The sequence below is a fragment of the Lithobates pipiens genome, unplaced genomic scaffold (genome assembly GCF_037356315.1).
Source record: "Lithobates pipiens isolate NorthernLeopardFrog02 unplaced genomic scaffold, aLitPip1_a1.2 Scaffold_35, whole genome shotgun sequence".
Taxonomy (NCBI): Eukaryota; Metazoa; Chordata; class Amphibia; order Anura; family Ranidae; genus Lithobates; species Lithobates pipiens.
Genome location: NW_027507811.1, coordinates 10522608 through 10547686, shown reverse-complemented (window position 1 = coordinate 10547686; position 25079 = coordinate 10522608). Strand labels below are relative to the sequence as shown.

At 50.4% G+C, this 25079-nt stretch overlaps 2 protein-coding genes across 3 annotated transcripts in view; both read right to left on the bottom strand.

Moving 5' to 3' along the window:
* The window catches only part of LOC143956113 (uncharacterized), an 81397-nt gene that overhangs the window by 7931 nt on the left and 48387 nt on the right, over positions 1 to 25079 (bottom strand). The window contains exon 10 of the mRNA XM_077466247.1: positions 12071 to 12490. Within this exon, the coding sequence (XP_077322373.1) occupies positions 12071 to 12490 (420 nt within the window). The remainder of the gene's footprint in view (positions 1 to 12070; positions 12491 to 25079) is intronic.
* Positions 13591 to 25079, bottom strand: part of LOC143955853 (uncharacterized) — a 126908-nt gene continuing 115419 nt past the window's right edge. The window contains exons 1-7 of one of the 2 annotated variants that reach the window (XM_077465971.1): positions 21604 to 21676; positions 15440 to 15554; positions 14664 to 14798; positions 14452 to 14575; positions 14238 to 14335; positions 13936 to 14157; positions 13591 to 13862 (exon numbers count right to left, since the gene is read on the bottom strand). In XM_077465971.1, the coding sequence (XP_077322097.1) occupies positions 13599 to 13862; positions 13936 to 14157; positions 14238 to 14335; positions 14452 to 14575; positions 14664 to 14798; positions 15440 to 15535 (939 nt within the window). In that variant the 5' untranslated portion in view covers positions 15536 to 15554; positions 21604 to 21676 and the 3' untranslated portion in view covers positions 13591 to 13598. Of the gene's footprint in view, positions 13863 to 13935; positions 14158 to 14237; positions 14336 to 14451; positions 14576 to 14663; positions 14799 to 15439; positions 15555 to 21603; positions 21677 to 25079 lie in introns of those variants that run through there. The other variant, XM_077465972.1, reaches the window with a different exon arrangement.

The following is a 25079-nucleotide window of genomic DNA, read 5'->3' as shown; positions in this document are numbered from 1 at the left end:
TCGCCCGCCGCACCCGAAAAAGAACACTCCGCCTTCATTGACTGCTGGATGCCTCCTCTGCTGTTTGACAGTCCTTCCCTTGTGACATCCCCGACCCAGCATGCACCGGTCAACGAGGGGGTGGTGCCACCAGCTGACGTAACCAGGTGGCCTTGCCCTTACCTATATAAGACCTGTCAGATGGTGGAGGAGGCATTCGGCGGTCAGCCATCAATTAATTTTTTGTTCGGGGGGCAGCGTGATTGAAGATGGATTTACATGGGGGGAACACTGTTTTTTATTTTTTAATAAAGGATTTGTCAAAAACTGTCTGTTATTATTATTATTATTATTATTAACGATGAATATAGCGACAACAGTTTACGCAGCGCTTTACAATGTAGAGAGGGGACAGCACATTACAGAAGGCAGTGGCGTAACTAGAACCTTCAGGGCCCCGATGCAAGAAACCATGAAGGGCCCCCCTGAACCCCAACCAGGGCCCTTCCCTCCGAGTCCGGCAGTGGAACTCCAGGGTGTGGTCACAGGTATGACCTTTGTGAGCCCTGTAGTTCCCCCCACTGGCATCAGTAGTTTTTTTTTTAATTATTAGGTGCCCCATTGGGGGACTGTCCCTAGGCAGGATGGGGTCCCCGTCCCCAGAAGAGATGAGGTCCTTTTCTCCAAGGCAGATGAAGTTACTGCCCCCAGGTGAGAAGGAGTCCCTGTCCTCACGTGAGAAGGGGCCCCTGTCCCCAGGGGGAGATGGAGGGGGTAAGTAATGGTGTGTGGGGGATGGGGTCTTCTCACTCACCATGACCAAGCTGTAGGCCGCGCACTCATCCATGTTGGCCTGGGCTCCATCCAGTGTGCTGGACGGGTGATCAGCATATCTCCCAGAAAGACCTTTCATCATCTGTGTATGACGGGGGAGGAGGGGGGCTGGCAGACAAGCCTGCAGTGTCCTCCGGGGAGCTCTCATAGGGCTGCACTGCATCTGTGTGCTTAAAGTTTGTTTACCCGGGAGAAGTATGCAGTGCAGTGTGGGCCGGACTCGGGGGGAGGCAGGACTCTGGCTGGGGAGAACAGACTGAGCGGCAATGCATGGAGCAGGAGAGGGGTACTCTGAGGAGCCGGCCGAGGACACGGGTCATGCGGGGAATGCACAACTAAAGAGCAGCCAGTGCGATAGTCGAGCATGGAGCTCTGCTAGTCACCCTCCATCTCCAGCCACCCGTGTGCATGGTGCACTGGTACCCCTAGCTGCCTATGCTGCTGCCGGCCATATGTAGAGGGGGCTGCATGGGCCCCCTGCAGCACAGGGCCCAGTTGCGGTCACGACTGCTGCACCCCCTATAGTTACGCCCCTGACAGAAGGGACAGGAGGGCCCTGCTTGTAGAGCTTACATTCTAAAGGGAGTGGTGGTACAAAAGGTAATAGATGCGGGGAATGATTTGATGGGGTGGTTAGGTGGGTGTGGGATCGGCTTCCCTGAATAAGTGAGTTTTCAGGGATCTCCTAAAGGCGGACAGATTAGGGGCTGATCAGATATACTGGGGTAGGGAATTCCACAGGATGGGAGAGGCTCTGGAGAAGCATGAGAGGAGGTAACAAGGGAGCTAGAGAGCAGGAGGTCCCGGTAGGAGCGGAGGGGACGATTTGGGCGATATCTGCAGATGAGGTTGGTGATGTAGATGGGGGCGATGTTGTGGATGGCCTTGTATGTTGTGGTTAGTATTTAGAATTTTATACGGTGGGGGAGGGGAAGCCAGTGAAGGGATTGGCAGAGAGGGGCAGCAGTCATAGATCGGTAAGTGAGGTGTATAAGTCTAGCAGCAACATCCATAATAGACTGAAGGGGGGAGGAGCCTGCGTATGGTTAGGCCATTAATGAGAGAGTTGCAGTAGTCAAGGCGGGAAATAATCAAGGAGTGAATAAGTTGCTTTGTGGTGTCGTTAGTCAGGAAGGGTCAAATTCTGGAGATGTTGCGGAAGTTAACCACTTTAACCAATTTGCAGCCAAAGGACCAAGCCCCTTTTTGCGATTCGGCACTGCGTCACTTTAACTGACGATTGCACGGTCGTGCGACGTGGCTCCCAAACAAAATTGACGTCCTTTTTTTCCCCCACAAATAGATCTTTCTTTTGGTGGTATTTGATCACCTCTGCGGTTTTTATTTTTTGCGCTATAAACAAAAATAGAGCGACAATTTTGAAAAAGATGCAATATTTTTTACTTTTTGCGATAATAAATATCCCCCAAAAATATATAAAAAAACATTTTTTTTCCTCAGTTTAGGCCAATACGTATTCTTCTACATATTTTTGGTAAGAAAAAATAAATAAATCACAATTAGCGATTATTGATTGGTTTGCACAAAAGTTATAGTGTTTACAAAATAGGGGATAGTTTTATAGCATTTTTATTAATATTTCTTTTTTTTTTACTAGTAATGGCGGCGCGATCAGCGATTTTTATTGTGACTGCGACATTATGGCGGACACATCGGACATTTTTGACACATTTTTGGGACCATTGTCATTTATACAGCAATCAGTGCTATTTAAATGCACTGATTCCTGTGTAAATGACACTGGCACTGAAGGAGTTAACCACTAGGGGGCAGTGTAGGGGTTGTGTGTGACGTTATGTGTTTTTATTTTTTATTGTAGGGGGGCGTGGCCTGACATGTGAGGTCACTGACCGTCTTTCCCTATAAAAGGGAACAGACAATCGGTGGCAGCCAGACTAGGAAGCACGGGGAGAGGTTTGTTTACACAGACCTCTCCTCGTTCTTCAGCTCTGTGACCCGATCGCGGGATACCAGCGGCGATCAGGTCCGCTGGTCTCGCGGCCACGGAGCTCAGGACTGGGTCGGGAGCGCGCCGCTGGCTGGGCACTTAAAGGGCCACGTACAGGTACGTGATTGTGCCCAGCCGTGCCATTCTGCCGACGTATATCGACGTGAGGCGCTCCTTAAGTGTTTAAGGCGGCAGGATTTAGCCAGTGATTGTATGTGGGGGCTGAAGGAGAGCTCAGAGTCAAGGATTACACCCAGCACCCTGGCATGTGTGGAGGGACCAATGGTTGTGTTGTTGATATTAATGGTGAAATCAAAGGGGGGGGGGACTGTGAAGGAGGGAATATAAGAATCTCAGTTTTAGAAAGATTGAGTTGGAGGAAGTGGTGTGACCTCCATACTGATATGTCATTCAGTAAGTTTGAGATCCGTGAGGAGATCGAGGGGGTGAGTTAAGGAGTGGAGAGATAGATCTGGGTGTCATCAGCATAGAAGTGGTCTTGGAAGCCATAGGAGGTTATCAACTGGCCCAGGGAAGAGGTATAGAGCGAGAATAGGAGGGGCCCAAGGACAGAGCCTTATGGTACCCCAACAGAAAGAGGAAGGGGAGTGGAGGAGATGGAGTTGTAAGTGACACTGAAAGTGGCGCTGAGATAGGTAGGAGGAGAACCAGGATAAAGCAGAATCATAGAGGCCAAGGGAGTGGAGTTTGCTGAGGAGCAGGTGGTCAACTGTGTCGGAGGCAGCAGAAAGGTCTACTGCCCCATACACACGGTCGGAAATTTCCGACGGAAAAAGTCAGATCTGATTATGTTGTCGGAAAATCCGATCGCGTGTGGGCTCTGACTTTTTCCGTCAGTATTTCCAACGGAAAAAGTTTGAGAGCAGGATCTAAAATTTTCCGACAACAAAATCCAATCAGACTTTTTCCGATCGCGTGTAGAGAATTCCGACGCACAAAGTGCCACGCATGGTCAGAAAAAAATTGGAGATGAAAGCTATTGGCTACTGGCCTCTACGTAGTCCCGTCGTACGTTTTGTACGTCACCTCGTTCCGAACGATCTGATTTTCCGCCAACTTTGTCCGACCGTGTGTATGCAACACAAGTTTCGGCCAAAATCCATCCCAAAAAAATCAGACTTTTTTTGGCCGGAATGTCCGACCGTGTGTATGGGGCATAACAGTATGAGTATGGAGTAATGATCATTAATTTTAGTAATTAGTAGGTCATTGGTGAGTTTTAGTAGGGCAGTTTCAGTGGACTGTTGTGGATGGAAGCCAGACTGTAGGGGGTCGAGAAGGTTGTTGTCTGTGAGGTAGAGACTCATTCGGTCATGGACAAGGCGCTCGATGAGCTTGGAGGTAAACGGGAGCAGGGAGATGGGTCTTAAGTTATTCAAACGGGTGGGGTCTAGTGAGGGTTTTTTAAGTATGGGGGGGGGGGGTAACCAGTGCATGTTTGAGCGGGGAAGGAAAGGTGCCGGAGGAGAGGGAGAGGTTGAAGATGTGGGTTAGGGAGTTGAGGATAGAGGGGGAAGGTGGTCGTAGTAATTGAGTGGGGACAGGGTCCAGGGGATAGGTGGTGAGGTGGGCCGTGGAGAGGAGTTTATCAACTTCATCGGTGGTAACTGGGCAGAAGGAGAGTATTGATTATGGAGTTGGACCTGATGTGTTGGGTAAGGGAGGAAGTTGAATGCTGGATATTTCCTGGCTATTGGTGTCGACTTTGCTTTTAAAATGGTTGGCAATCTGTTGAGCGGTAAGTAAGTTTGTGGGTGGGGGCAGTGGGGGGTGAAGTAAGGAATTAAGGGTAGAAAAGAGTTGGATGAGAGGGTTTTGATGAGAGTGTTGTAGTAGGTTTGTTTAGCAGTGTGGAGGCAGGAGTTGTATTTGAGAAGGGCTGATTTGTAGAGGGTAGAGTCTTAGCCCTTGTACACACGGTCGGACATTCCGACGGATTGTGTCCGATCGGACCGTTTTGTCGGATAATCTGACTGTGTGTGGTCTCCATCGGACTGTTTCCGTCTGAGTATCCGACGGACCAAGTTTTCCAACTTGTCGGTAAAATTTTCCGACAACATGATCCGATCGGACCTTGTCCGATCATGTGTAGAGAATTCCGATCGGACAAAGTGCCACGCATGCTCAGATCAAATTCCTACACCAAAGCTATTGGCTACTAGCCTGAACGTAGTCCCGTCGTAACGAAATAACGTCATCACGTTCTGAACGATTGCATTTTCCGACAACTTTGTCCGACCGTGTGTGTGCAACAGTTTCGGACAAAATCCGTCGGACAAAATCCCTCGGACAAAATCCGACGGATTTGGTTGTCGGAATGTCCGACCGTGTGTACAAGGGCTTGCAGGGACTTCGATTTATGCCACGCTCGCTCAAGAGCACGGCTGTGTCTCTTAAGACTCCTGGTGTCATCTGTTTGCCAGGGTTGTGGCAGACGGGGACCTGGTCCTGCGTGTAGAAAGAGGAGCAAGAACGTCTAGGGAGGATGACAGCGTGTTGTTGTAGATGGAAGTGGTTAGGTCTGGGCAGGACAGGTTGTGCGATTTTGTCGTAAAGGCCATCAGTAGCAGAATGTAGAAGGGAAGGGTCGAAGGTTGCGAAGGTTTCTACGGGTAGTGGTTTGTGGGTTGGCAGCATGGGAGGTAGAAAGGTTGTGATCAGAGAGGGGAAAGGGGGTGTTAGAGAGGTTGCAGGGAGTGCAGCGATGGGAGAATACGAGGTCGAGTGCGTTACCGTTGGAGTGAGTGGTGGTTTGTGTCCATTGTGTTAGGTTAAAAGAGGAGGTTAGGTTGAGCAGTTGAGAAGTGGTAGCAGTATTAACATCGGTTGGAATGTTAAAGCCACCTAGGATGATGGCAGGTACTTCAGAGGAGAGGAAGTAGGGTAGCCATGCAGAGAAGTCATCCAGAAAGAGTGACACTGGTTATTATTACTAATGTTTACTAATTATTACTAATAACTAGTGTTATTACTTTTGGACACTTTTTTTTAGCGAATGGGTAGGGGTACTGTGTACAGCTTTGTTTTTTGGCATTGCACTTGCGGTGTGCATCATGTTTATCATATGGAACATGCAATAAATGGAGTTCTACTACGTCGGTGTGCAGCCAATTTCTTTAGTTTAGTCCTTCACGGCAGGAGAGCCGAGGCTTGCACCTGTACGAAGCGTCTTAAGCCCCATACACACTACCAGATTTTCTGCTGATTGTTTTCCTTCAGATTTACCAAAACTATATAATATGAGGTCAAACCTTAGCAGTTTCAATTGTTATGCAATCAGGCAGGCCCTTGCACTACATTGTTTAGGTAAATCTGAAGGAAAAAAATCAGCAGAAAATCTGATGAATGAATGAATGAAATACTTGTATAGCGCACAATGCGAACTGAATCGCCTCTAGGCGCTGATAGGGTGTATGGGGCTTTAGTCAACTGATTTCATCTGGAGCGGCGGCCTTACTTTTGTTGTTTCCTCCAGTAAGGATTTGAGTAACTTCGACAACGACCAAATTGTAGTGGCTAGACGACTGGGTCAGAGCAACTCCAAAATTGCACCTATTGCCCCCTCTCCATCCTCCTCCCACGGGTCCCTCCCCGTCCTCCTCCCATGCTGTCCCTCCCCGTCCTCCTCCCACGGCGTCCCTCCCCGTTCTCCTCCCACGGGTCCTTTCCCAGTTCTCCTCCTTCCACAGGTCCCTCCTCGTCCTCCTCCCATGCTGTCCCTCCCCGTCCTCCTCCCACGGCGTCCCTCCCCGTCCTCCTCCCACGGCGTCCCTCCCCGTCCTCCTCCCACGGCGTCCCTCCCCGTTCTCCTCCCACGGGTCCTTTCCCAGTTCTCCTCCTTCCACAGGTCCCTCCTCGTCCTCCTCCCACGGCGTCCCTCCCCGTCCTCCTCCCACGCTGTCCCTCCCCGTCCTCCTCCCACGGCGTCCCTCCCCATCCTCCCTCCCTGTCCTCCTCCTCCCACGGCGTCCCTCCCCGTCCTCCTCCCACAGGTCTTTTCCCAGTTCTCCTCCTTCCATGGGTCCCTCCCCATCCTCTTCCTTCCACAGGTCTCTCCCCATCCTTCCACGGGCCCCTCCCTATCCTCTTCCTTCCACGGGTCCCTCCCCATCCTCCTCCCACACCGTCCGTCCCCGTCCTCCTCCTCCCACCGATCCCTCCCCATCCTCCTCCCATGGCATCCCTCCCCATTCTCCTCCTCCCACGACGTCCCTCCCCGTCCTCCTCCCACGGCATCCTTCTCCTCCCACGACATCCTTCCCCATCCTCCCCCTCCCACAGCGTCCCTCACCATTCTCTTCCTCCCACGGCGTCCCTCCCTGTCCTCCTCCTCCTCCCACTGGTCCCTCCCCATCCTCCTCCCACACCATCCATTCCCATCCTCCTCCCACACCGCCCCTCTCCTCCCATGGATCCCTCCCCATCCTCCTCCCACGGATCCCTCCCCATCCTCCTCCCACAGCATCCTTCCCCATCCTCCTCCTCCCACAGGTCCCTCCCCATCCTCCTCCCACACCATCCCTCCGCCCTCCTCCTCCCATGGCGTCCCTCCCCATCCTCTTCCTCCCACAACATCCCACCCCGTTCTCCTCCTCCCATGGCATCCCTCCCCATCATCTTCCTCCCACGGCGTCCCTCCCAGTCCTCCTCCCATGGGTCCCTCCCCATCCTCTTCATTCCACGGGTCCCTCCCCATCCTCCTCCCACACCGTCCCTCCCCATCCTCCCACGGATCCCTCCCCATCCTCCTCCCACACCGTCCCTCCCCTTCCTCCTCCTCCCACGGATCCCTCCCCATCCTCCTCCCACAACATCCCTCCCCATTCTCATCCTCCCACGACGTCCCTTCCATCCTCTTCCTCCTCCCACAGCATCCCTCCCCATCCTCTCACGGCGTCCCTCCCAGTCCTCCTCCTCCCACAGGTCCCTCCCCATCCTCTTCCTTCCACGGGTCCCTCCCCATCCTCCTCCCACATTGTCCCTCCCTGTCCTCCTCCTCCCATGGCATCCCTCCCCATCCTATTTCTCCCACCCCGTTCTCCTCCACCCACGGCGTCCCTCCCCATCCTCCTCCCACACCGTCCCTCCCCATTCTCCTCCTCCCACGGCATCCCTCCCCATCGTCTTCCTCCCACGGCGTCCCTCCCCATCCTCTTCCTCCCACGGCGTCCCTCCCCATCCTCTTCCTCCCACGGCGTCCCTCCCCATCCTCTTCCTCCCACGGCGTCCCTCCTAGTCCTCCTCCCACGGGTCCCTCCCCATCCTCTTCCTCCTCCCACGGCATCCCTCCCCATCATCCTCTTCCTCCCGCGGCGTCCCTCCCAGTCCTCCTCCTCCTCCCACGGGTCCCTCCCCATCCTTTTCCTTCCACGGTCCCTCCCCATCCTTCCACGGGCCCCTCCCTATCCTCTTCCTTCCACGGGTCCCTCCCCATCCTCCTCCCACACCGTCCGTCCCCGTCCTCCTCCTCCCACCGATCCCTCCCCATCCTCCTCCCATGGCATCCCTCCCCATTCTCCTCCTCCCACGACGTCCCTCCCCGTCCTCCTCCCACGGCATCCTTCTCCTCCCACGACATCCTTCCCCATCCTCCCCCTCCCACAGCGTCCCTCACCATTCTCTTCCTCCCACGGCGTCCCTCCCTGTCCTCCTCCTCCTCCCACTGGTCCCTCCCCATCCTCCTCCCACACCGCCCCTCTCCTCCCACGGATCCCTCCCCATCCTCCTCCCACAGCATCCTTCCCCATCCTCCTCCTCCCACAGGTCCCTCCCCATCCTCCTCCCACACCATCCCTCCGTCCTCCTCCTCCCATGGCGTCCCTCCCCATCCTCTTCCTCCCACAACATCCCACCCCGTTCTCCTCCTCCCATGGCATCCCTCCCCATCATCTTCCTCCCACGGCGTCCCTCCCAGTCCTCCTCCCATGGGTCCCTTCCCATCCTCTTCATTCCACGGGTCCCTCCCCATCCTCCTCCCACACCGTCCCTCCCCATCCTCCCACGGATCCCTCCCCATCCTCCTCCCACACCGTCCCTCCCCTTCCTCCTCCTCCCACGGATCCCTCCCCATCCTCCTCCCACAACATCCCTCCCCATTCTCATCCTCCCACGACATCCCTTCCATCCTCTTCCTCCTCCCACAGCATCCCTCCCCATCCTCTCACGGCGTCCCTCCCAGTCCTCCTCCTCCCACAGGTCCCTCCCCATCCTCTTCCTTCCACTGGTCCCTCCCCATCCTCCTCCCACATTGTCCCACCCCGTTCTCCTCCACCCACGGCGTCCCTCCCCATCCTCTTCATTCCACGGGTCCCTCCCCATCCTCCTCCCACACCGTCCCTCCCCATTCTCCTCCTCCCACGGCATCCCTCCCCATCCTCTTCCTCCCACGGCGTCCCTCCCCATCCTCTTCCTCCCACGGCGTCCCTCCCCATCCTCTTCCTCCCACGGCGTCCCTCCCCATCCTCTTCCTCCCACGGCGTCCCTCCTAGTCCTCCCACGGGTCCCTCCCCATCCTCTTCCTCCTCCCACGGCATCCATCCCCATCATCCTCTTCCTCCCGCGGCGTCCCTCCCAGTCCTCCTCCTCCTCCCACGGGTCCCTCCCCATCCTCTTCCTTCCACGGTCCCTCCCCATCCTCCTCCCACAACGTTCCTCCCTGTTCTCCCACGGGTCCCTCTCCATCCTCTTCCTTCCACGGATCCCTCCCCGTCCTCCTCCTCCCACGGCGTCCCTCCCTGTTCTCCCACAGTGCCCCTCCCAGTCCTTCCTCCCACGGCACCCCTCCCCGTCCTCATCCCACATGCCCTCTCCATCCTCTCATGGTGTACCTCTCTGTCCTCATCCCACAGCGCCCCTCTCCGTTCTCCTCCCATGGCATACATCCCCATCCTCTTCCCACGGTGTCCCTCCCCTCCCTCCTCTCAAGGCGTCCCTCTCAGCCCTCCTCCCATGGTGTCCCTCCCTGTCCTCATCCTAGGGGTCCCCTAAAAAGTAACTATGATAGGGGGCTCAGGACAGTAGGGACTTGCTTACATTTGCAGTTTGGGGCTGACATTTTATCACTTCCTCACCACCTGCTTTAGCCCCTTGAATCCCACACTGCTGCGACCACCATTGAAAGTAATTACTTCCTGCTTCTTCCATCAGGAGGGTTACATAGGTAAATGGCCCTGTCTGCTAACACGCAGAGTTTGGTGTGAAACAAACAGTTTTCTTCCCTTTTTTATGTAGTATTTATTGGTATTTTCTTTTTATATACAGAAAAATTGAAACATCAGGTGAAATGGCAAAAAAAAAACTGAATTCAGAGTTAGGGGATGTAAAATTATACAACATGCATTATAAACGTCATGTCTCCTTATCCCAGAATGAAATATTGCTTCCGAACAGGGGTTGTCAGACATATCACATCCAAAGGGGGGGTCGTCAGACATATGACCTTCCAAGGAGGGGTTGCCAGACATATGACCTTCCAAGGAGGGGTTGTCAGACATATGACCTTCCAAGGAGGGGTTGTCAGACATATGACCTTCCAAGGAGGGGTTGCCAGACATATGACCTTCCAAGGAGGGGTTGCCAGACATATGACCTTCCAAGGAGGGGTTGCCAGACATATGACCTTCCAAGGAGGGGTTGCCAGACATATGACCTTCCAAGGAGGGGTTGCCAGACATATGACCTTCCAAGGAGGGGTTGCCAGACATATGACCTTCCAAGGAGGAGTTGTCAGACATATGACCTTCCAAGGAGGGGTTGCCAGACATATGACCTTCCAAGGAGGGGTTGCCAGACATATGACCTTCCAAGGAGGGGTTGCCAGACATATGACCTTCCAAGGAGGGGTTGCCAGACATATGACCTTCTAAGAAGGGGTTGTCAGACACATGACTTCCGAAGAAGGGTCGTCAGACATATCACATCCAAAGGGGGGTTGTCAGAAATATGACCTTCCAAGAAGGGGTTGTCAGACAGTAGACTTTCAAGGAGGGGTTGTCAGACATATGACTTCCAAGGAGAGGTTGTCAGAAATATGACCTTACAAGAAGGGGTTGTCAGACATATGACCTTCCAAGGAGGAGTTGTCAGACATATGACCTTCCAAGGAGGGGTTGTCAGACACATGACTTCCGAAGAAGGGTCGTCAGACATATCACATCCAAAGGGAGGTCGTCAGACATATGACCTTCCAAGGAGGGGTTATCAGACATATGACTTCCAATGCCGCGTACACACGAGCGGACTGTATGGCGTACTTAGTTCGTCATACAATCCGACGGACAGTCCGTCGTACTTTCCACTGAACGGACTTGACCACACACGGATACCCAAACAGCCCGTCGAAAGCTTGCGCGATGACGTGTACAGCACGTACGACGGGACTAGAAATAGGAAGTCCAATACACAGCAAAGCACCCTTCCGCCGTGTAAATCCTTTCTGGGCATGCGCCATTCTTAGTCCGTCGAACTAGCCTACTGACGAGCGGATTGTCCGCTGAAACCAAAGTATGACGGACAGAATTTCGAAAAATCCGAAATTCTTAGTACGCCGGACTGCACGCTGAAAAAGTCCGCTGAAGCCCACACACGAGCGGACTGTCCGCTGAAATGTGTTCCGACGGACTAAGTACGCCATACAGTCCGCTCGTGTGTACGCGGCACAAGGAGGGGTTTTCGGACACATGACTTCCGAAGAAGGGTTGTCAGACATATCAAATCCGAAGGGGGGGGGGGGGGGTTGTCAGACAGGGTGACCTTTAAGAAGATAAGTCTAATACCTAAAAGTTCTTAAATCCCACTAGCACTGTGTTGTGATGGGGACTTCCTTAAAAGAGCAGATGTCACCAAGGGTTCCCCTGTCCCTACGTGGTCTCCTTACTGTGCGGTATTAAAGAAAAAAATTGAATCCCAAATGCCAAAAAACACTGAACTGCTGAGTGGAGAAAACGAATAAAAACAAAAAAACAAAACAAATCTAAAATGAATGGAAAGGAGAAGGAAAAAGAGAGAATAAAGATTAGGAAAAAAAAAAAAACATGGAAGGAGAAGGACCACACGAGAGAAGGAATATCAAAAATAGAGAGGAAAGAGAAGAGAGTATCTCGAAACTGGCCTCCAAACCAAGAAAGAAGACCATGCCAAGGTATTATGAAGCTCCCTCCTAGCACTTCTTCCCAGTGTGAGATGCCCAACGTATAGCAAAAAAATGATTCAAAGAGAAGACAGCACCGGGGACACCAATAAAAGTTGAGGGGTATGTGGGTGGGGTATGTGGGTTTTCTGATGATTGATAAGGTAAGACTTCTTTGTATAACGTTTCCCGCAATCTGTACAGGAATACGGCTTCAGCCCTGTGTGGGATCTCTGATGTTTAGCAAGCTCCGATTTCCGTGCCCAACACTTCCCGCACTCACTGCAGATAAACAGCTTTTCCCCCGTGTGCCACGTCTGATGATCAGTAAGACTGGATTTTCGCGAAAAACATTTCCCGCACTCGGAACAGGAATACGGCTTCTCCCCCGTGTGCGATCTCTGGTGTATAGCGAGATTCGTTGTCCGCGTAAAACGTTTGGAGCACTCGGGGCAGGAATACGGCTTCTCACCAGTGTGAGTTCTTTGGTGACTAACAAGCATGTGTTTCTGTGTAAAACATTTCCCACACTCAGAACAGGAATACGGCTTCTTTCCTGTGTGAGAGCTTTGATGTTTAATGAATTCTCCCAAGCTTAAAAAACATTTCCCGCACTCAGGACAGGAATGGAGTTTCTCCCCCCTGTGGGACCTCAGGTGTAGAGAAAGACTTAATGCAGAGCTAAAACTTTCCTCACATTCAGGACAGAAAAATGTCTCCTCCCCCTGAATCCCGGCCCCATCCCCCACAGTACGAGGTTGCTCAGAGTCGGAGGGATTCCATGGTCTATCCACACTGTGAAGTCCACCATCCATAGTGGAGATCATTGTCTTTTCTCCTCCACGATCTCCTGTGATGTCCTCATCTTCCATTCTACAACCTGGAGATAAAGTGAGACGATCCTTTGAGGGTTTCTCCATGGCGTGTCCTGGAAAAATATAAAAATATCATCAATAGATATGAGAGGGTTAGTTCACTTCCATCAAGATCCCATCTGGATCAGGTAGATATGAGTGAGGAGATGTTCTCTGTGGAGGTCCCAACCAGCCGGGACTTTTCCCCCCTCTTCAGTCCTTTGGTCCTCCTCCCAGATCACTTCTACATTTACACAGCCTTGTCAGAAGAGCAGGAACTTCTTACTTCTCATCCCAACAAGACTGGTAACAGACCTTTATGGTAACATTTAGCTAGAAGTCGGCTGGAAGAAGAGGAACCAACCTAAGAAAGGCTCAATCTGTGTTATCTTATCTGTGCTACTGTAACTAGGAGTGACCCACAACCTAATACTGCCAGCTGAACCGCAAATAGGGTATCAGTACAGGGAGGGGACCGTCATCAACCTATTATTGGCTGATATCACTCAGCTCCCGCCCTACTCTGGACCAATCAGGGAGCAGTAACAGAGCAGAGATAAGAGAAGAATATATGATGGGTCACCTGTGCTGATCTCTGTAGGAGTGTCCTCCTCTATGAATGTCCTCGTCATTCCAGCCTCCTCCGTATATTGCTGATCATCCCTCACATACGTCTCTTCTACTTCACCCTCAACTTTCATGTTCATCAGATCTTCACCCTAAACCAACAGAATGGCAGAAAATAACATCTGTAACATAGAAGTATTTATGATGTGAGATCACATAGAAAATATCATCTTGTAGAGTCCACACATCATCTCCACATGTCAGAGTGTTCAATCCCTTTATGTTCCCGACCCTCAACTCCACCTACCTGATGATGGTGGGGGATGGTGTGACCTTCCTGTGTGGAATCCCGGGAATACAGAGGACGGGGACGTCTCTCAGGTGGGTTTCTAGGTGGCTCCATCATCTTGTCCTTACATGCTTCAGAAAACTCCTTCATCCCACCATACTCATCATCCTGCTCTTTAAACTCTTCCTTAACAATAATATCATAATGGCCAAGGTTTTTGCTCTAAATAATAAACCATACATTGTTAACACATTTCTGTATGAATCATAACAACCAGTGATGGTTCCTCACCTACCCGATGATGGTGGGGGATGGTGTGACCTTCCTGTGTGGAATCCCGGGAATACAGAGGACGGGGACATCTCTCTGGTGGGTTTCTACTTCTAAGTGGCTCCATCATGAGATCTTTGTAGAGATCCTTGTGTCCTCCAGATAGTGCCTTCATAACACCATACTCCTCATCCTGCTCTTTAAATTCTTCTTTTACAATAATCTTATAATCCCCGAGGTTTCCACTCTAAATATATAATAAAACATCCATTGTAACAAACATGCTTGTATATAGAACATACCTATCAGTGATTGCTCCTCATCTACCTGATGATGGTGGGGGATGGTGTGACCTTCCTGTGTGGAATCCCGGGAATACAGAGGACGGGGACATCTCTCTGGTGGGTTCCCATTACTGGATCCATCTGTAGGAAACACACACACTGACTGAATACATTGTTTCTATGTGTTTATCAGATGATGGGGGATCTAGGTGGAGCCTCCGTACTGCTCTCTCCTTTACAATAAAGTCTCCTCTTACCCGGTGATGTGAGGGGCGGCTGATTGTCCATCATGACGTCCTTTAGAAGGACACAAGGATCTCTACCAAACTCCCACTCCTCCATGGAGAAATAGACAGTGACATCCTGACACCTTATAGGAACCTGACACACACAATGATACAGTCACCATCCAGACACATCCCTTGTCTGTTACTGGATAATGTCCCAGAATTCCCAGAATCCTCCTCACCTCTCCTGTCAGCAGCTCCATCATCTTCTTGGTGACTTCTAGAATCTTCTCCATGTTGTGTCTCTCAGGTTTTAGGGAGTCACATGGAGGCACTGTGATGGTCATATGATCACCTGACTTCACAAGAGGAAATCTCTGTATTGGGGAACCAATAGGAACATCATGTTAGAATCCCAGAATCCTCCTCACCTCTCTGGTCAGGTCTGTGTTTTATTAATAGAGATAAGAGTGATGTCATGTGACCCCCCCAGAATCCTCCTCACCTCTCCGGTCAGGTCTGTGTTTTATTAATAGAGATAAGAGTGATGTCATGTGACCTCCCAGAATCCTCCTCACCTCTCCGGTCAGGTCTGTGTTTTATTAATAGAGATAAGAGTGATGTCATGTGACCTCCCAGAATCCTCCTCACCTCTCCGGTCAGGTCTGTGTTTTATTAATAGAGATAAGAGTGATGTCATGTGACCTCCCAGAATCCTCCTCACCTCTCCGGTCAGGTCTGTGTTTTATTAATAGAGATAAGAGTGATGTCATGTGACCCCCCCAGAATCCTCCTCACCTCTCCGGTCAGGTCTGTGTTTTATTAATAGAGATAAGAGTGATGTCATGTGACCTCCCAGAATCCTCCTCACCTCTCCGGTCAGGTCTGTGTTTTTATTAATAGAGATAAGAGTGATGTCATGTGACCTCCCAGAATCCTCCTCACCTCTCCGGTCAGGTCTGTGTTTTATTAATAGAGATAAGAGTGATGTCATGTGACCTCCCAGAATCCTCCTCACCTCTCCGGTCAGCAGGTAGATGATCTCCAGGGTGAGGTTTAGTATCCTCTCAGTCATGAGACTCCGGACCTCCTCCATCCTCATTGATGTAGTCATTTGATCTAGGCGGGTTTCTCTGTAGATGGATAGTAGAGAATTATCTGGACTGTATCGGTTGTACTATAATAGGATGGGGATATAGGGGTTAGTGGGAATTGGCAATGTACAATGGGTTACTTAGTGTTTGTGTGGTCTCCAGTTATCTCCCCCCATTCTACACCACCTGAATGCAGGGAGACAGGACAACTCAAGCCACCATTGCTTCCCCAGCACCTTGGATGCAGCTCCTGCCAGTTCTTTGGTGGAGCTTCATGTTGTTTCAAATACAGGTAGCGCCCAAGTTGATGCAACAAGGGAATGGCCAGCAGTGGAGACACTACGGTCACCACATGTCTGTTCTCTGCTGTCCACTGTGAAGTGCTCTGTTGGACACTCTTCTCCATTCCAACATGCTCCTGTTCTCCTTCTTTGACCTCATCCTCAGAGCTGTTCTGATCCTCTCTCTGAGGTACCCAAGTCTGGTCTGATATCTTATTGTCCACCACCTCTTCCTCACCAGAGCCCAGTTCACAGAAAGCACCGGCTGCTGGAACGTTATGCCTGATAATGCTGCGACATGGAATTGCCACTGTGGACAGGCAATCATAAGGCCCTTGTGTGTACAGCTGCTAGAAGGGGAATGCCTCAACCACTTACGACTCCTCCAAAACCCACCTGAGCTCATCCCTACTTGGCAGATGTTCTTTGTTTCCGATGGTAAAGAAGTGTTCTAGACTGCTGATGGAGCCGTTCCTTACTGGTGCATGAGGAACGTGTTGACAGAAATGACCTGACCAATAAAAAGTTCTACGGAGTGGCCAAAGGGATGTCAAACATGTTTATGATCATGGAGATACAGTTTTGTAAATATATGAATATTTTGAGTACAGTAATATCTTGGATTACGAGCATAAGCACGCTTGTAATCCAAAGCACTCGTATATCAAAGCAAGTTTCCCCATAGGAAATAATGGAAACTCAGATAATCCGATCCACAGCCACTGCTTGTCTATGCAGTACCGCATGTGGCCAGAGGTGTGGGGGCGCCGGAGACGCTCGGGAATGGAGTGTCTCCAAGTGTCACCGGCGCCCCCTGCACCTCTGGCCAAATGCGGTACTGCACACCCCCGAGGATTGAATTATCTTCGTCTTGCGAGACAACGCTCGAAAAGCGAATCGGGATTTTTTTTTTTTTTAAACGCGTTACTCGCAATCCAAAGTTTGACTGTATACAACATGTCATGATCTAGTAACCCTTAATTTATCATGCAACATAAAATTACCTTCTGAACAAGACCCCTCATGACCTCCCGAAATGCACCTTCCTATGAAGTAGTATTGGGCTTTGCCATAAGCCCCTTGTATGTGCAGCTGCTAAGAGGGGAATGCCTCGACCACTTATGACTCCTCTCCGAACCCACCTAAACTCATCCCTACTTGGCAGATGTTCCTTTTTTTTTCGATGGTAAAGGAGTGTTCTAGACTGCTGATGGAGCCGCTCCTTACTGATGCTTGAGGAAGGTGCTGATAGAAAGGATCTGGCCAATAAAAGGGTCTACGGAGTGGCCAAGGGGGGGGGGGGGGTACAGTTTTATAAATATGTTAATATCCTGAGTATACACGTCATGATCTAGTAACCGTTATTTTATCATTCAACAAAAAAAAAATGACCTTCTGAACAAGACCCCTCATGACCTCCCGAAATGCTATGAAGTAGTAATGGGCCTTGCTTCCCCACTGCCCTTCGTAACATAGGGGGTGTTTAATGCTAAAATGATGGCAGTGATCTTCTACATTTAGAGGAATCATCTCTATTACCTTAACCACTACAGAAGTTTACAAATTGATTTGAGCTCAGCCCGGGAGATGTTGATTTAGCATTCCGCTGCTTGCTAAAACATTTACGATACGCCATAAAGCCCGTCTCTGTGAGTAGAAACCCTCAGATATTCCTTTAAAACCCTTTCATGACTAAGCCTATTTTTTGGCATTTGGTGTTTACAAGTTAAAGCGGAGGTCCACCCTAAAGTGGACCTTCCGGTCATCGGAATCCTCCCCCCCCTCCGGCGCCACAATTGGCACCTTTCAGGGGGGAGGGGGGTGCAGTTACCTGGATAATCCAGGTATCTGCACCCACTTCCGGGATAGCTCTCTGCGGAAAGGGGCGTAGAATATGCCCCTTTCCGCAAGTGCCCGCCCCCTTCCGCATTTCCCCCGCTGCCTGCTGGGAAACACACAGATCCCAGAGGCAGCGGGGACCGTCCTCATTGCGCAGCGCGATTCGCGCATGCGCAGTAGGGAACCGGGAAATGAAGCCGAAAAGGCTCCATTTCCTGATTCCCATACCCAAGATGGCGGCGGCAGCACCCGAGTGACGATCTAGAGATCGGCTTCGGGGTGCCGACATCGCGGGCGCGCTGGACAGGTAAGTGTCACTATTTTAAAAGTCAGCAGCTGCAGTATTTGTAGCTGCTGGCTTTTAAAAAAAAAAAAAAAAACGCGGAGTCCCGGCGGACTCCCGCTTTAAAATCCATATTTTTTGCTAGAAAATTTCTTGGAACCCCCAAACATTATATATATATATTTTTTTTTTAGCAGAGACTCTAGAGAATAAAAGGGCGATTGTTGCAATATTTTATGTCACACGGTATTTGCGCAGCGGTGTTTTAAACGCAACTTTTTGGGAAAAGGGACACTTTCATGAATTAAAAAAAAAAAGGAAACAGTAAAATTAGCCCAATTTTTTTGCATAATGTGAAAGATGATGTTACGCCGAGTAAATAGATACCAAACATGTGACACTTTATAATCGCACGTACTCGTGGAATGACGACAAAGTACGGTACCTAAGAATCTCAATAGGCAACGCTTTTAATTTTTTTTTTTTTTACGGTTACCGGGTTAGTGTTACAGAGGAGGTCTAGTGCTAGAATTATTGCTCTCGCTCTGACGATCGCGGTGATACCTCACATGTGTGATTTGAACACCGTTTACATGTGCGGGCGCGACTTCCATATGCGTTTTCTTCGCTTCACGGGGACGGCGGGCGCTTTAAAATTATTTAATTTTTTTTAATGAATAAATTGTTTAAAAAAATAAAAATACATTTTTTTTTATCACTTTTATTGCTGTCACAAGGAATGTAAACATCCCTTGTGACAGTAATAGGTGGTGACAGGTACTCTTTATGGAGGGATCGGGGGGTCTAAAAGACCCCCCACCCCTCCTTTACACTTCAATGTATTCAGATCGCCAAAAAACGGCGATTCTGAATACTGTATATATTTTTTAAAACCGGTGTCCTATCATATAAGGTCCCCCATCCAATAGTGTCCGCTGTGTACTGCGCATGCGCAGTACACAGCAACACAGATTCCGAAAATTGCCGAGGATGAATGGCGCCTGCGCTGTGAGTCCAGGTTCTATCCCCACCATCCAAGTGGACATAGAGTAGGAATATAAAAGAGCCGAGCGCAGCGAGGCCGAGCCCGAAGCGTGGTGAGCACAGCTCGCCCACGAGGGGCTCTCTAATATTCACAACCCTATATCCGCTTGGATGGTGGGGCTACCACCTCCACTCACGGCGCAGGCGCCGTTCATCTTCGGAGATTTTCCGAAGCTTCGTCTGCTCCGTACTGCGCATGTACGGGGCGGACACTATATCATGGCCGGACACTATATGGCAGAACACCGGCGCCATTGGCAGCCGAGTAAACGGGAAGTGACGTCATGACGTCGCTTCCGTGTTTACTATTAGGAGACTAGGAGATTACGGCTTCGTTCCAGTTCCTCCCCAGCAGCCGGAGGCATCGGATGTGTGATTGGTGCTCCGATGATTGAGCGGTGAGAGGCGGCGGGGGGGGGGGGGGACATCCACTCACGCTCCTCCGGCATAACAGCCGAGCGGCTTTTAGCCGCTTCGGTTGTTATGGCTGGATAGCCAATCGCCCGCTGGAAAAAACGGTACCGGGATGATGCCTGCAGGTGCGGGCATCATCCCGGTATAACCCCCGGAAGCCGAGTACGCACATCTGCGTACGCTCGGTGGGAAGGGGGTTAATGCCTCCTAAGCCAGGGGTTGACAAATTTGCTTGGAATCTAGGAGCCAGCTTAAAAAGTTAGGAGCCGGGTCCGTGACGGCGATCCGGACCTGTCCCTGGCCTGACATGGAGAAGAGGCATGTAATATAAAACACTCAGAGGAAGCTTCATTAGCATTGCTGGTTTGTCATACCAACCGCGACCACAAGAGGGCGCCAGATTCCATAAGGAATCATAGGACCGCAGAAGGCCTCAAAGCCGCGGCCTAAATTTTCGGCCGCCGGCGGAACGGCCCGACGCGATCACGCTGGGGGGGTCCACAGAGACAGGATACCCCCAGCTGTGCTGCCCCAGGCGCGAGGTCGCAATTTCTAGTCGCCAATGCGACCTGGCGCCCGGGTTTTGTCGAGCCCTGTCCTAAGCTACTTATGACAAGTCTTAATGGGCTTTAGAAACCAGGCCTGGAAAAACAGGCTGTGACGGAATATATGATGGACCTCATTAGAAGATCTCTGGTTATCGGTGGTCTGTTAAAGCGGGAGTCCGCCGTTTTTTTTTTTTTTTTTTTTAAAGCCAGCAGCTACAAATACTGCAGCTGCTGACTTTGAAAATAATGACACTTACCCCGCCCAGCGCGCCCGCAATGTCGGCACTCGAAGCCGATCTCTCGATCGTCCCTCGGGTGCTGGAGCCGCCATCTTGGGTATGGGAATCAGGAAGTGGAGCCTTTCGGCTTCATTTTCCGGTTCCCTACTGCGCATGCGCGAGTCGCGCTGCGCAATAAGGATGGTCCCCGCTCTCTCTGGGATCCGTGTGTTTCCCAGCAGGCAGCGGGGGGACCTTCGGAAAGGGGCGTAGATTCTGTGGAAAGGGGCGTACCTTCTGCAGAATCTACGCCGGAAGTGGGTGCAGATACCTGTACTGTACAGGTACCTGCACCCCCCTCCCCCCCTGAAAGGTGCCAATTGTGTCGCCGGAGGGGGGGGGGGGGGGATTCCAATGAGCGGAAGGTCCACTTTAGGGTGGACCTCCGCTTTAAGTAAAGGTTCATGGACATTTCTTAGGAGGACAGCAGTTCTTTTGAACTTTCCCAGACCCTCAGAGGTATTGAATTTACTCTAACCACTTTCCGACCCGCCCACGAGACATTTACTGGCATGTACAGGCACGATCATGAATAAATACGCGAGTGGCCTTCTTCCCTGCTGATCCTCACTGCAATTGGACATAGCACAGTCCGGCAGCTGATTTCAGCCAACGATTTTGACTGATACCAGCCATGTCCAAATCACACACACACAGAGTTCTTGGGGGTCAACTTTCAGTACAACCCGAATCTGACCCTAAACCCCAATACAAGAGACTTCTAAAGCCTCGTACACACGATAAGATTTTCCGACGGGAATTGTGTGATGTTAGGCTGTTGGGTGGTAAAAAAATCAGACCGTTTGTACGCTCCATCAGACCAATTGTTGGCCAACTTTCCGTGGACAAATGTTGGATGGCAGGTTTATAACTTTTTTTCGCGGACAATGGTGCGTTGTCGGATTTTCAGAGCGAGTGCACACAAGTCCGTTGGGCAAAAGTCCAAACACGCACACGCTCGGAATCAATGCCAACACAACGTTAGCAGAAGGTGCCCAAAGGGTGGTGCTAAAGAGATGAAAAACCACGTAGTATTTCACTGAGTTCGTGTTTGTTGGCCGACAATTGTGTGCCGTTTGTATCCAAGGCAAGTTCCTGGCCAACTCCCTTCGGACGAAAGTCCAACGCTTTTGTCTGCGGAAAATCCAATCGGGTGTTCGAAGGCTTAAGGAGAAAAGGTAATCTGGTCGGAATGGCGGCACGTCTCCAAAATAAAGAGAACGTTCCAGCCCGGTAAGTGGGGAAATGTTCTGACCCTGAAGGGGTTAATATAGGTTTACATACTATATATGTGTGTATCATCATCTGCTGGAGATAAAAGACGTCACAGTGACTATGGAGGAAGAGGACGGAACATGACGAGGGGTTACTGGGTGTAAATAGAAAATAAGATCTTATTACCTCCTCTCCTAACACTTCCAGCGACGTCTCTTCGCTACTTCCTCCCGACTCACCTCTCACCCGGAACTTCCTGTCTATACCTGACATCACTTCCTGCCTTCCATAGAGACTTCCTGCCTGGGTATAAGTGAGATCACCACCTTGTGGAGCTCAAAGGAACTGCAGCCCACACTGCACAGTGTGTTGCCAAGTGTCCTGGATGCTGCAGTCCCAGGTTTTAAGCCTCGTACACACAATCAGATTTTTTCCCGCAGACAAAGCGTCAGACTTTTGTCCGAAGGGCGTTGGCCAGGAACTTGTCTTGCATAAAAAAAGGGCACACAATTGTCGGCCAACAAACACGAACGTAGTGACGTACTACGTGTTTTTTCATCTCTTTAGCGCCACCCTTTGGGCACCTTCTGCTAAGGTTGCGTTTGGTGAGCATTGATTCCGAGCATGCGTGTTTGTATTTTGGACTTTTGTCCGACGGACTTGTGTTCACACGCTCGGAAAATCCGACAAGAGACCGTTGTCCGTGGAAAATCTATAAACCTGCCATCCAACATTTGTCTACGGAAAGTTGGCCAACAGTTGTCTGATGGATTTTCCACCAACAGCCTGTCATAACACAGGCTTAAGTCTACTATCCTATCATGTCCACATCTCGCAGCTTCCAGGACTCTGTACAAAGAGGCAATGAGGTGATGATCTCCAGGCACTGCAATTATACCCGACTGTTGGGTGGAGTGATCTCCTTTCTGACAGTTGTAGCGGTACCCCCATGGGGGCTGCTGATTTTGTTCATTTACCTTTTGCCAGCCTGCTCCGGTTCCGATCCCCCCATGCAATTCCATGACACTACACTCAACGTTTTGAATTTTTATGTTGCTTTATTTGGGAATACATCGATAGGGCTGTCCAATGAAGCATATGAGATGCCCTGTCAAACCCCATTTTTACGTGAAAGAGGATATTAATCCATAGCCGTAGCCAGGGGCGTAACTATAGGGGGTGCAGCAGTCGCGACCGCAACCGGGCCCTGTGATGCAGGGGGCCCATGCAGCCCCCTCTAAATATGGCCGGCACCCACTATTACATACCCCCTCCATATCCCCCTGGGGACAGGGACCCCTTCTCACATGGGGACAGGGACCCCTTCTCACCTGGGGGCAGTAACTTCATCTGCCCTGGAGAAAGGGACCTCATCTCTTCTGGGGGCGGGGACCCCATCCTGCCTAGGGACAGACCCCCAATGGGGCACCTAAAAATGTAAAATAAATAAATAAATAAAAACTACTGATGCCAGTGGTGGAACTACAGGGCTCACAAAGGTCATACCTGTGACCATGCCCTGGAGTTCCACCGCCGGACTCGGAGGGAAGGGCCCTGGCTGGGGTTCAGGGGGGCCCTTCATGGTTTCTTGCATCGGGGCCCTGAAGGCTCTAGTTACGCCACTGGCCGTAGCCTTGTCAATTAATCCCCTTCCAGCGATCCTTCCCTGATTCCATTTCTCTCTCTCTAATGCATTCTCAATATGGACAGATGAGCATTACTCTGAATTATGTGGTGGATATTGAAACCCAAAGTCAGAGGCCTCACTGCCTACTTCTATGACTTGCAGTGTCAAACTTCCTTCACTATTCCCGGAAAATGCTTGATACTGTGGTCCTTGGATACACATCGTGAAGTTTCTAGATAGATCCACTGGGTTTGCACTCCCTTTGCACTCTCCCAAACAACAGTCCATGTTCTACTCACAGAAGGTTGTTTTCCCAGTCTTCTTCCTCCTCTAAGTTCCTACTTCCTCCTCTCATGCAGTCCGGTACATCCCCGCATGGAACGTCCGGCATTCCTCCAGCTCTACATGGTGACTTCTGCTCCAGGGGCCCGACTTCGGCCTTCCTGGAGTCACCTTAGCCTCCGGGATCTCTGAACTCCCGGGCCTCTGCCTGAAACCGAACTCCAACCTGAACCTCCCGAGGACATGTGACCCCCCCCCTTTTTATGAGAGACCTCCTCCTATGACCACTCAAATTAACTATTGGTCACTTCTCTCACATGGGGTTTCCTGCCACTCAGGTCTATCCTCTCCTTTCAACACACTAACTGAGCACCTACTTAAAAGTAGAGGACGCTACACAGGGAAAGTAGAACTCCGACCACAGCAGAGAGGCAGGAGCTTGTGATCACCACTGACCACCAATGCTGGGCTGGGGTTAGTCTTTGTTCTCACTGACGCCAACAACTTATTTTACTCCTACTGACACCAATGATGGGCCTTTTTTTATTCCACTGACACCAATGATGGGCCTTACTTTATTCCATTGACACTAGTGATGGTTCTTACTTTATTCCATTGACACCAATGACAGGTCTTACTTTATTCCTTTGACACCAATGATCGGCCTTACTTTATTCCATTGACACCAATGATCGGCCTTACTTTATTCCATTGACACCAATGATGGGTCTTATTTTATTCCATTGACACCAATGACGGGTCTAACTTTATTCCAGTGACACCAATGATCGGCCTTACTTTATTCCATTGACACCAATGATGGGTCTTACTTTATTCCTTTGGCACCAATGATCGGCCTTACTTTATTCCATTGACACCAATGATCGGCCTTACTTTATTCCATTGACACCAATGATCGGCCTTACTTTATTCCATTGACACCAATGATTGGCCTTACTTTATTCCATTGACACCAATGATCGGCCTTACTTTATTCCATTGACACCAATGATTGGCCTTACTTTATTCCATTGACACCAATGATCGGCCTTACTTTATTCCATTGACACCATTGATGGGTCTTACTTTATTCCATTGACACCAATGATCGGCCTTACTTTATTCCATTGACACCAATGATGGGTCTTATTTTATTCCATTGACACCAATGACGGGTCTTACTTTAATATTGGGATTTATTTTATCTTACTGATACCAATTTGGGCCTTACTTTATTCCATTGACACCAACTGTGGGACTTATTTCATCTCACTGACACTTGAGATGGGGCTTTTTTTAAACAACTGATACCAATGATGGGGCATATTTTATCCCACTACAACCAACAATGCGGACTTAATATATTCAATTGACCAAGAAACATTTTAAAGTGTGAACATGGCTTTACACTGTGTATGAACTGTATACAGTTATAGATGTATACATGTCAATATTGGTGGTGGTTCGTAAAAAAAGCTACAGTAGATGGATGCCAACTGTCACTTATTAGTGGCCCACATTTGGAACCGCTCAGCCTAGGCTGCCCAGCTATCTAACTAGCTTAGCTACCCCACTCAGCAGTCGTGATCAGGCCCAAGCTATCACTCAAGTCCACCTACATCACTCATTTGTAAATCTCAAATCCAGCTTTGAAGCCCAAGCCCAGCTAGCCCACTTAGCTGCCACAATCAGACCCAAACTATCACACCCAACAGTCAAACCCTGGTCCACCTACACCATGCAGCAGTCAAGC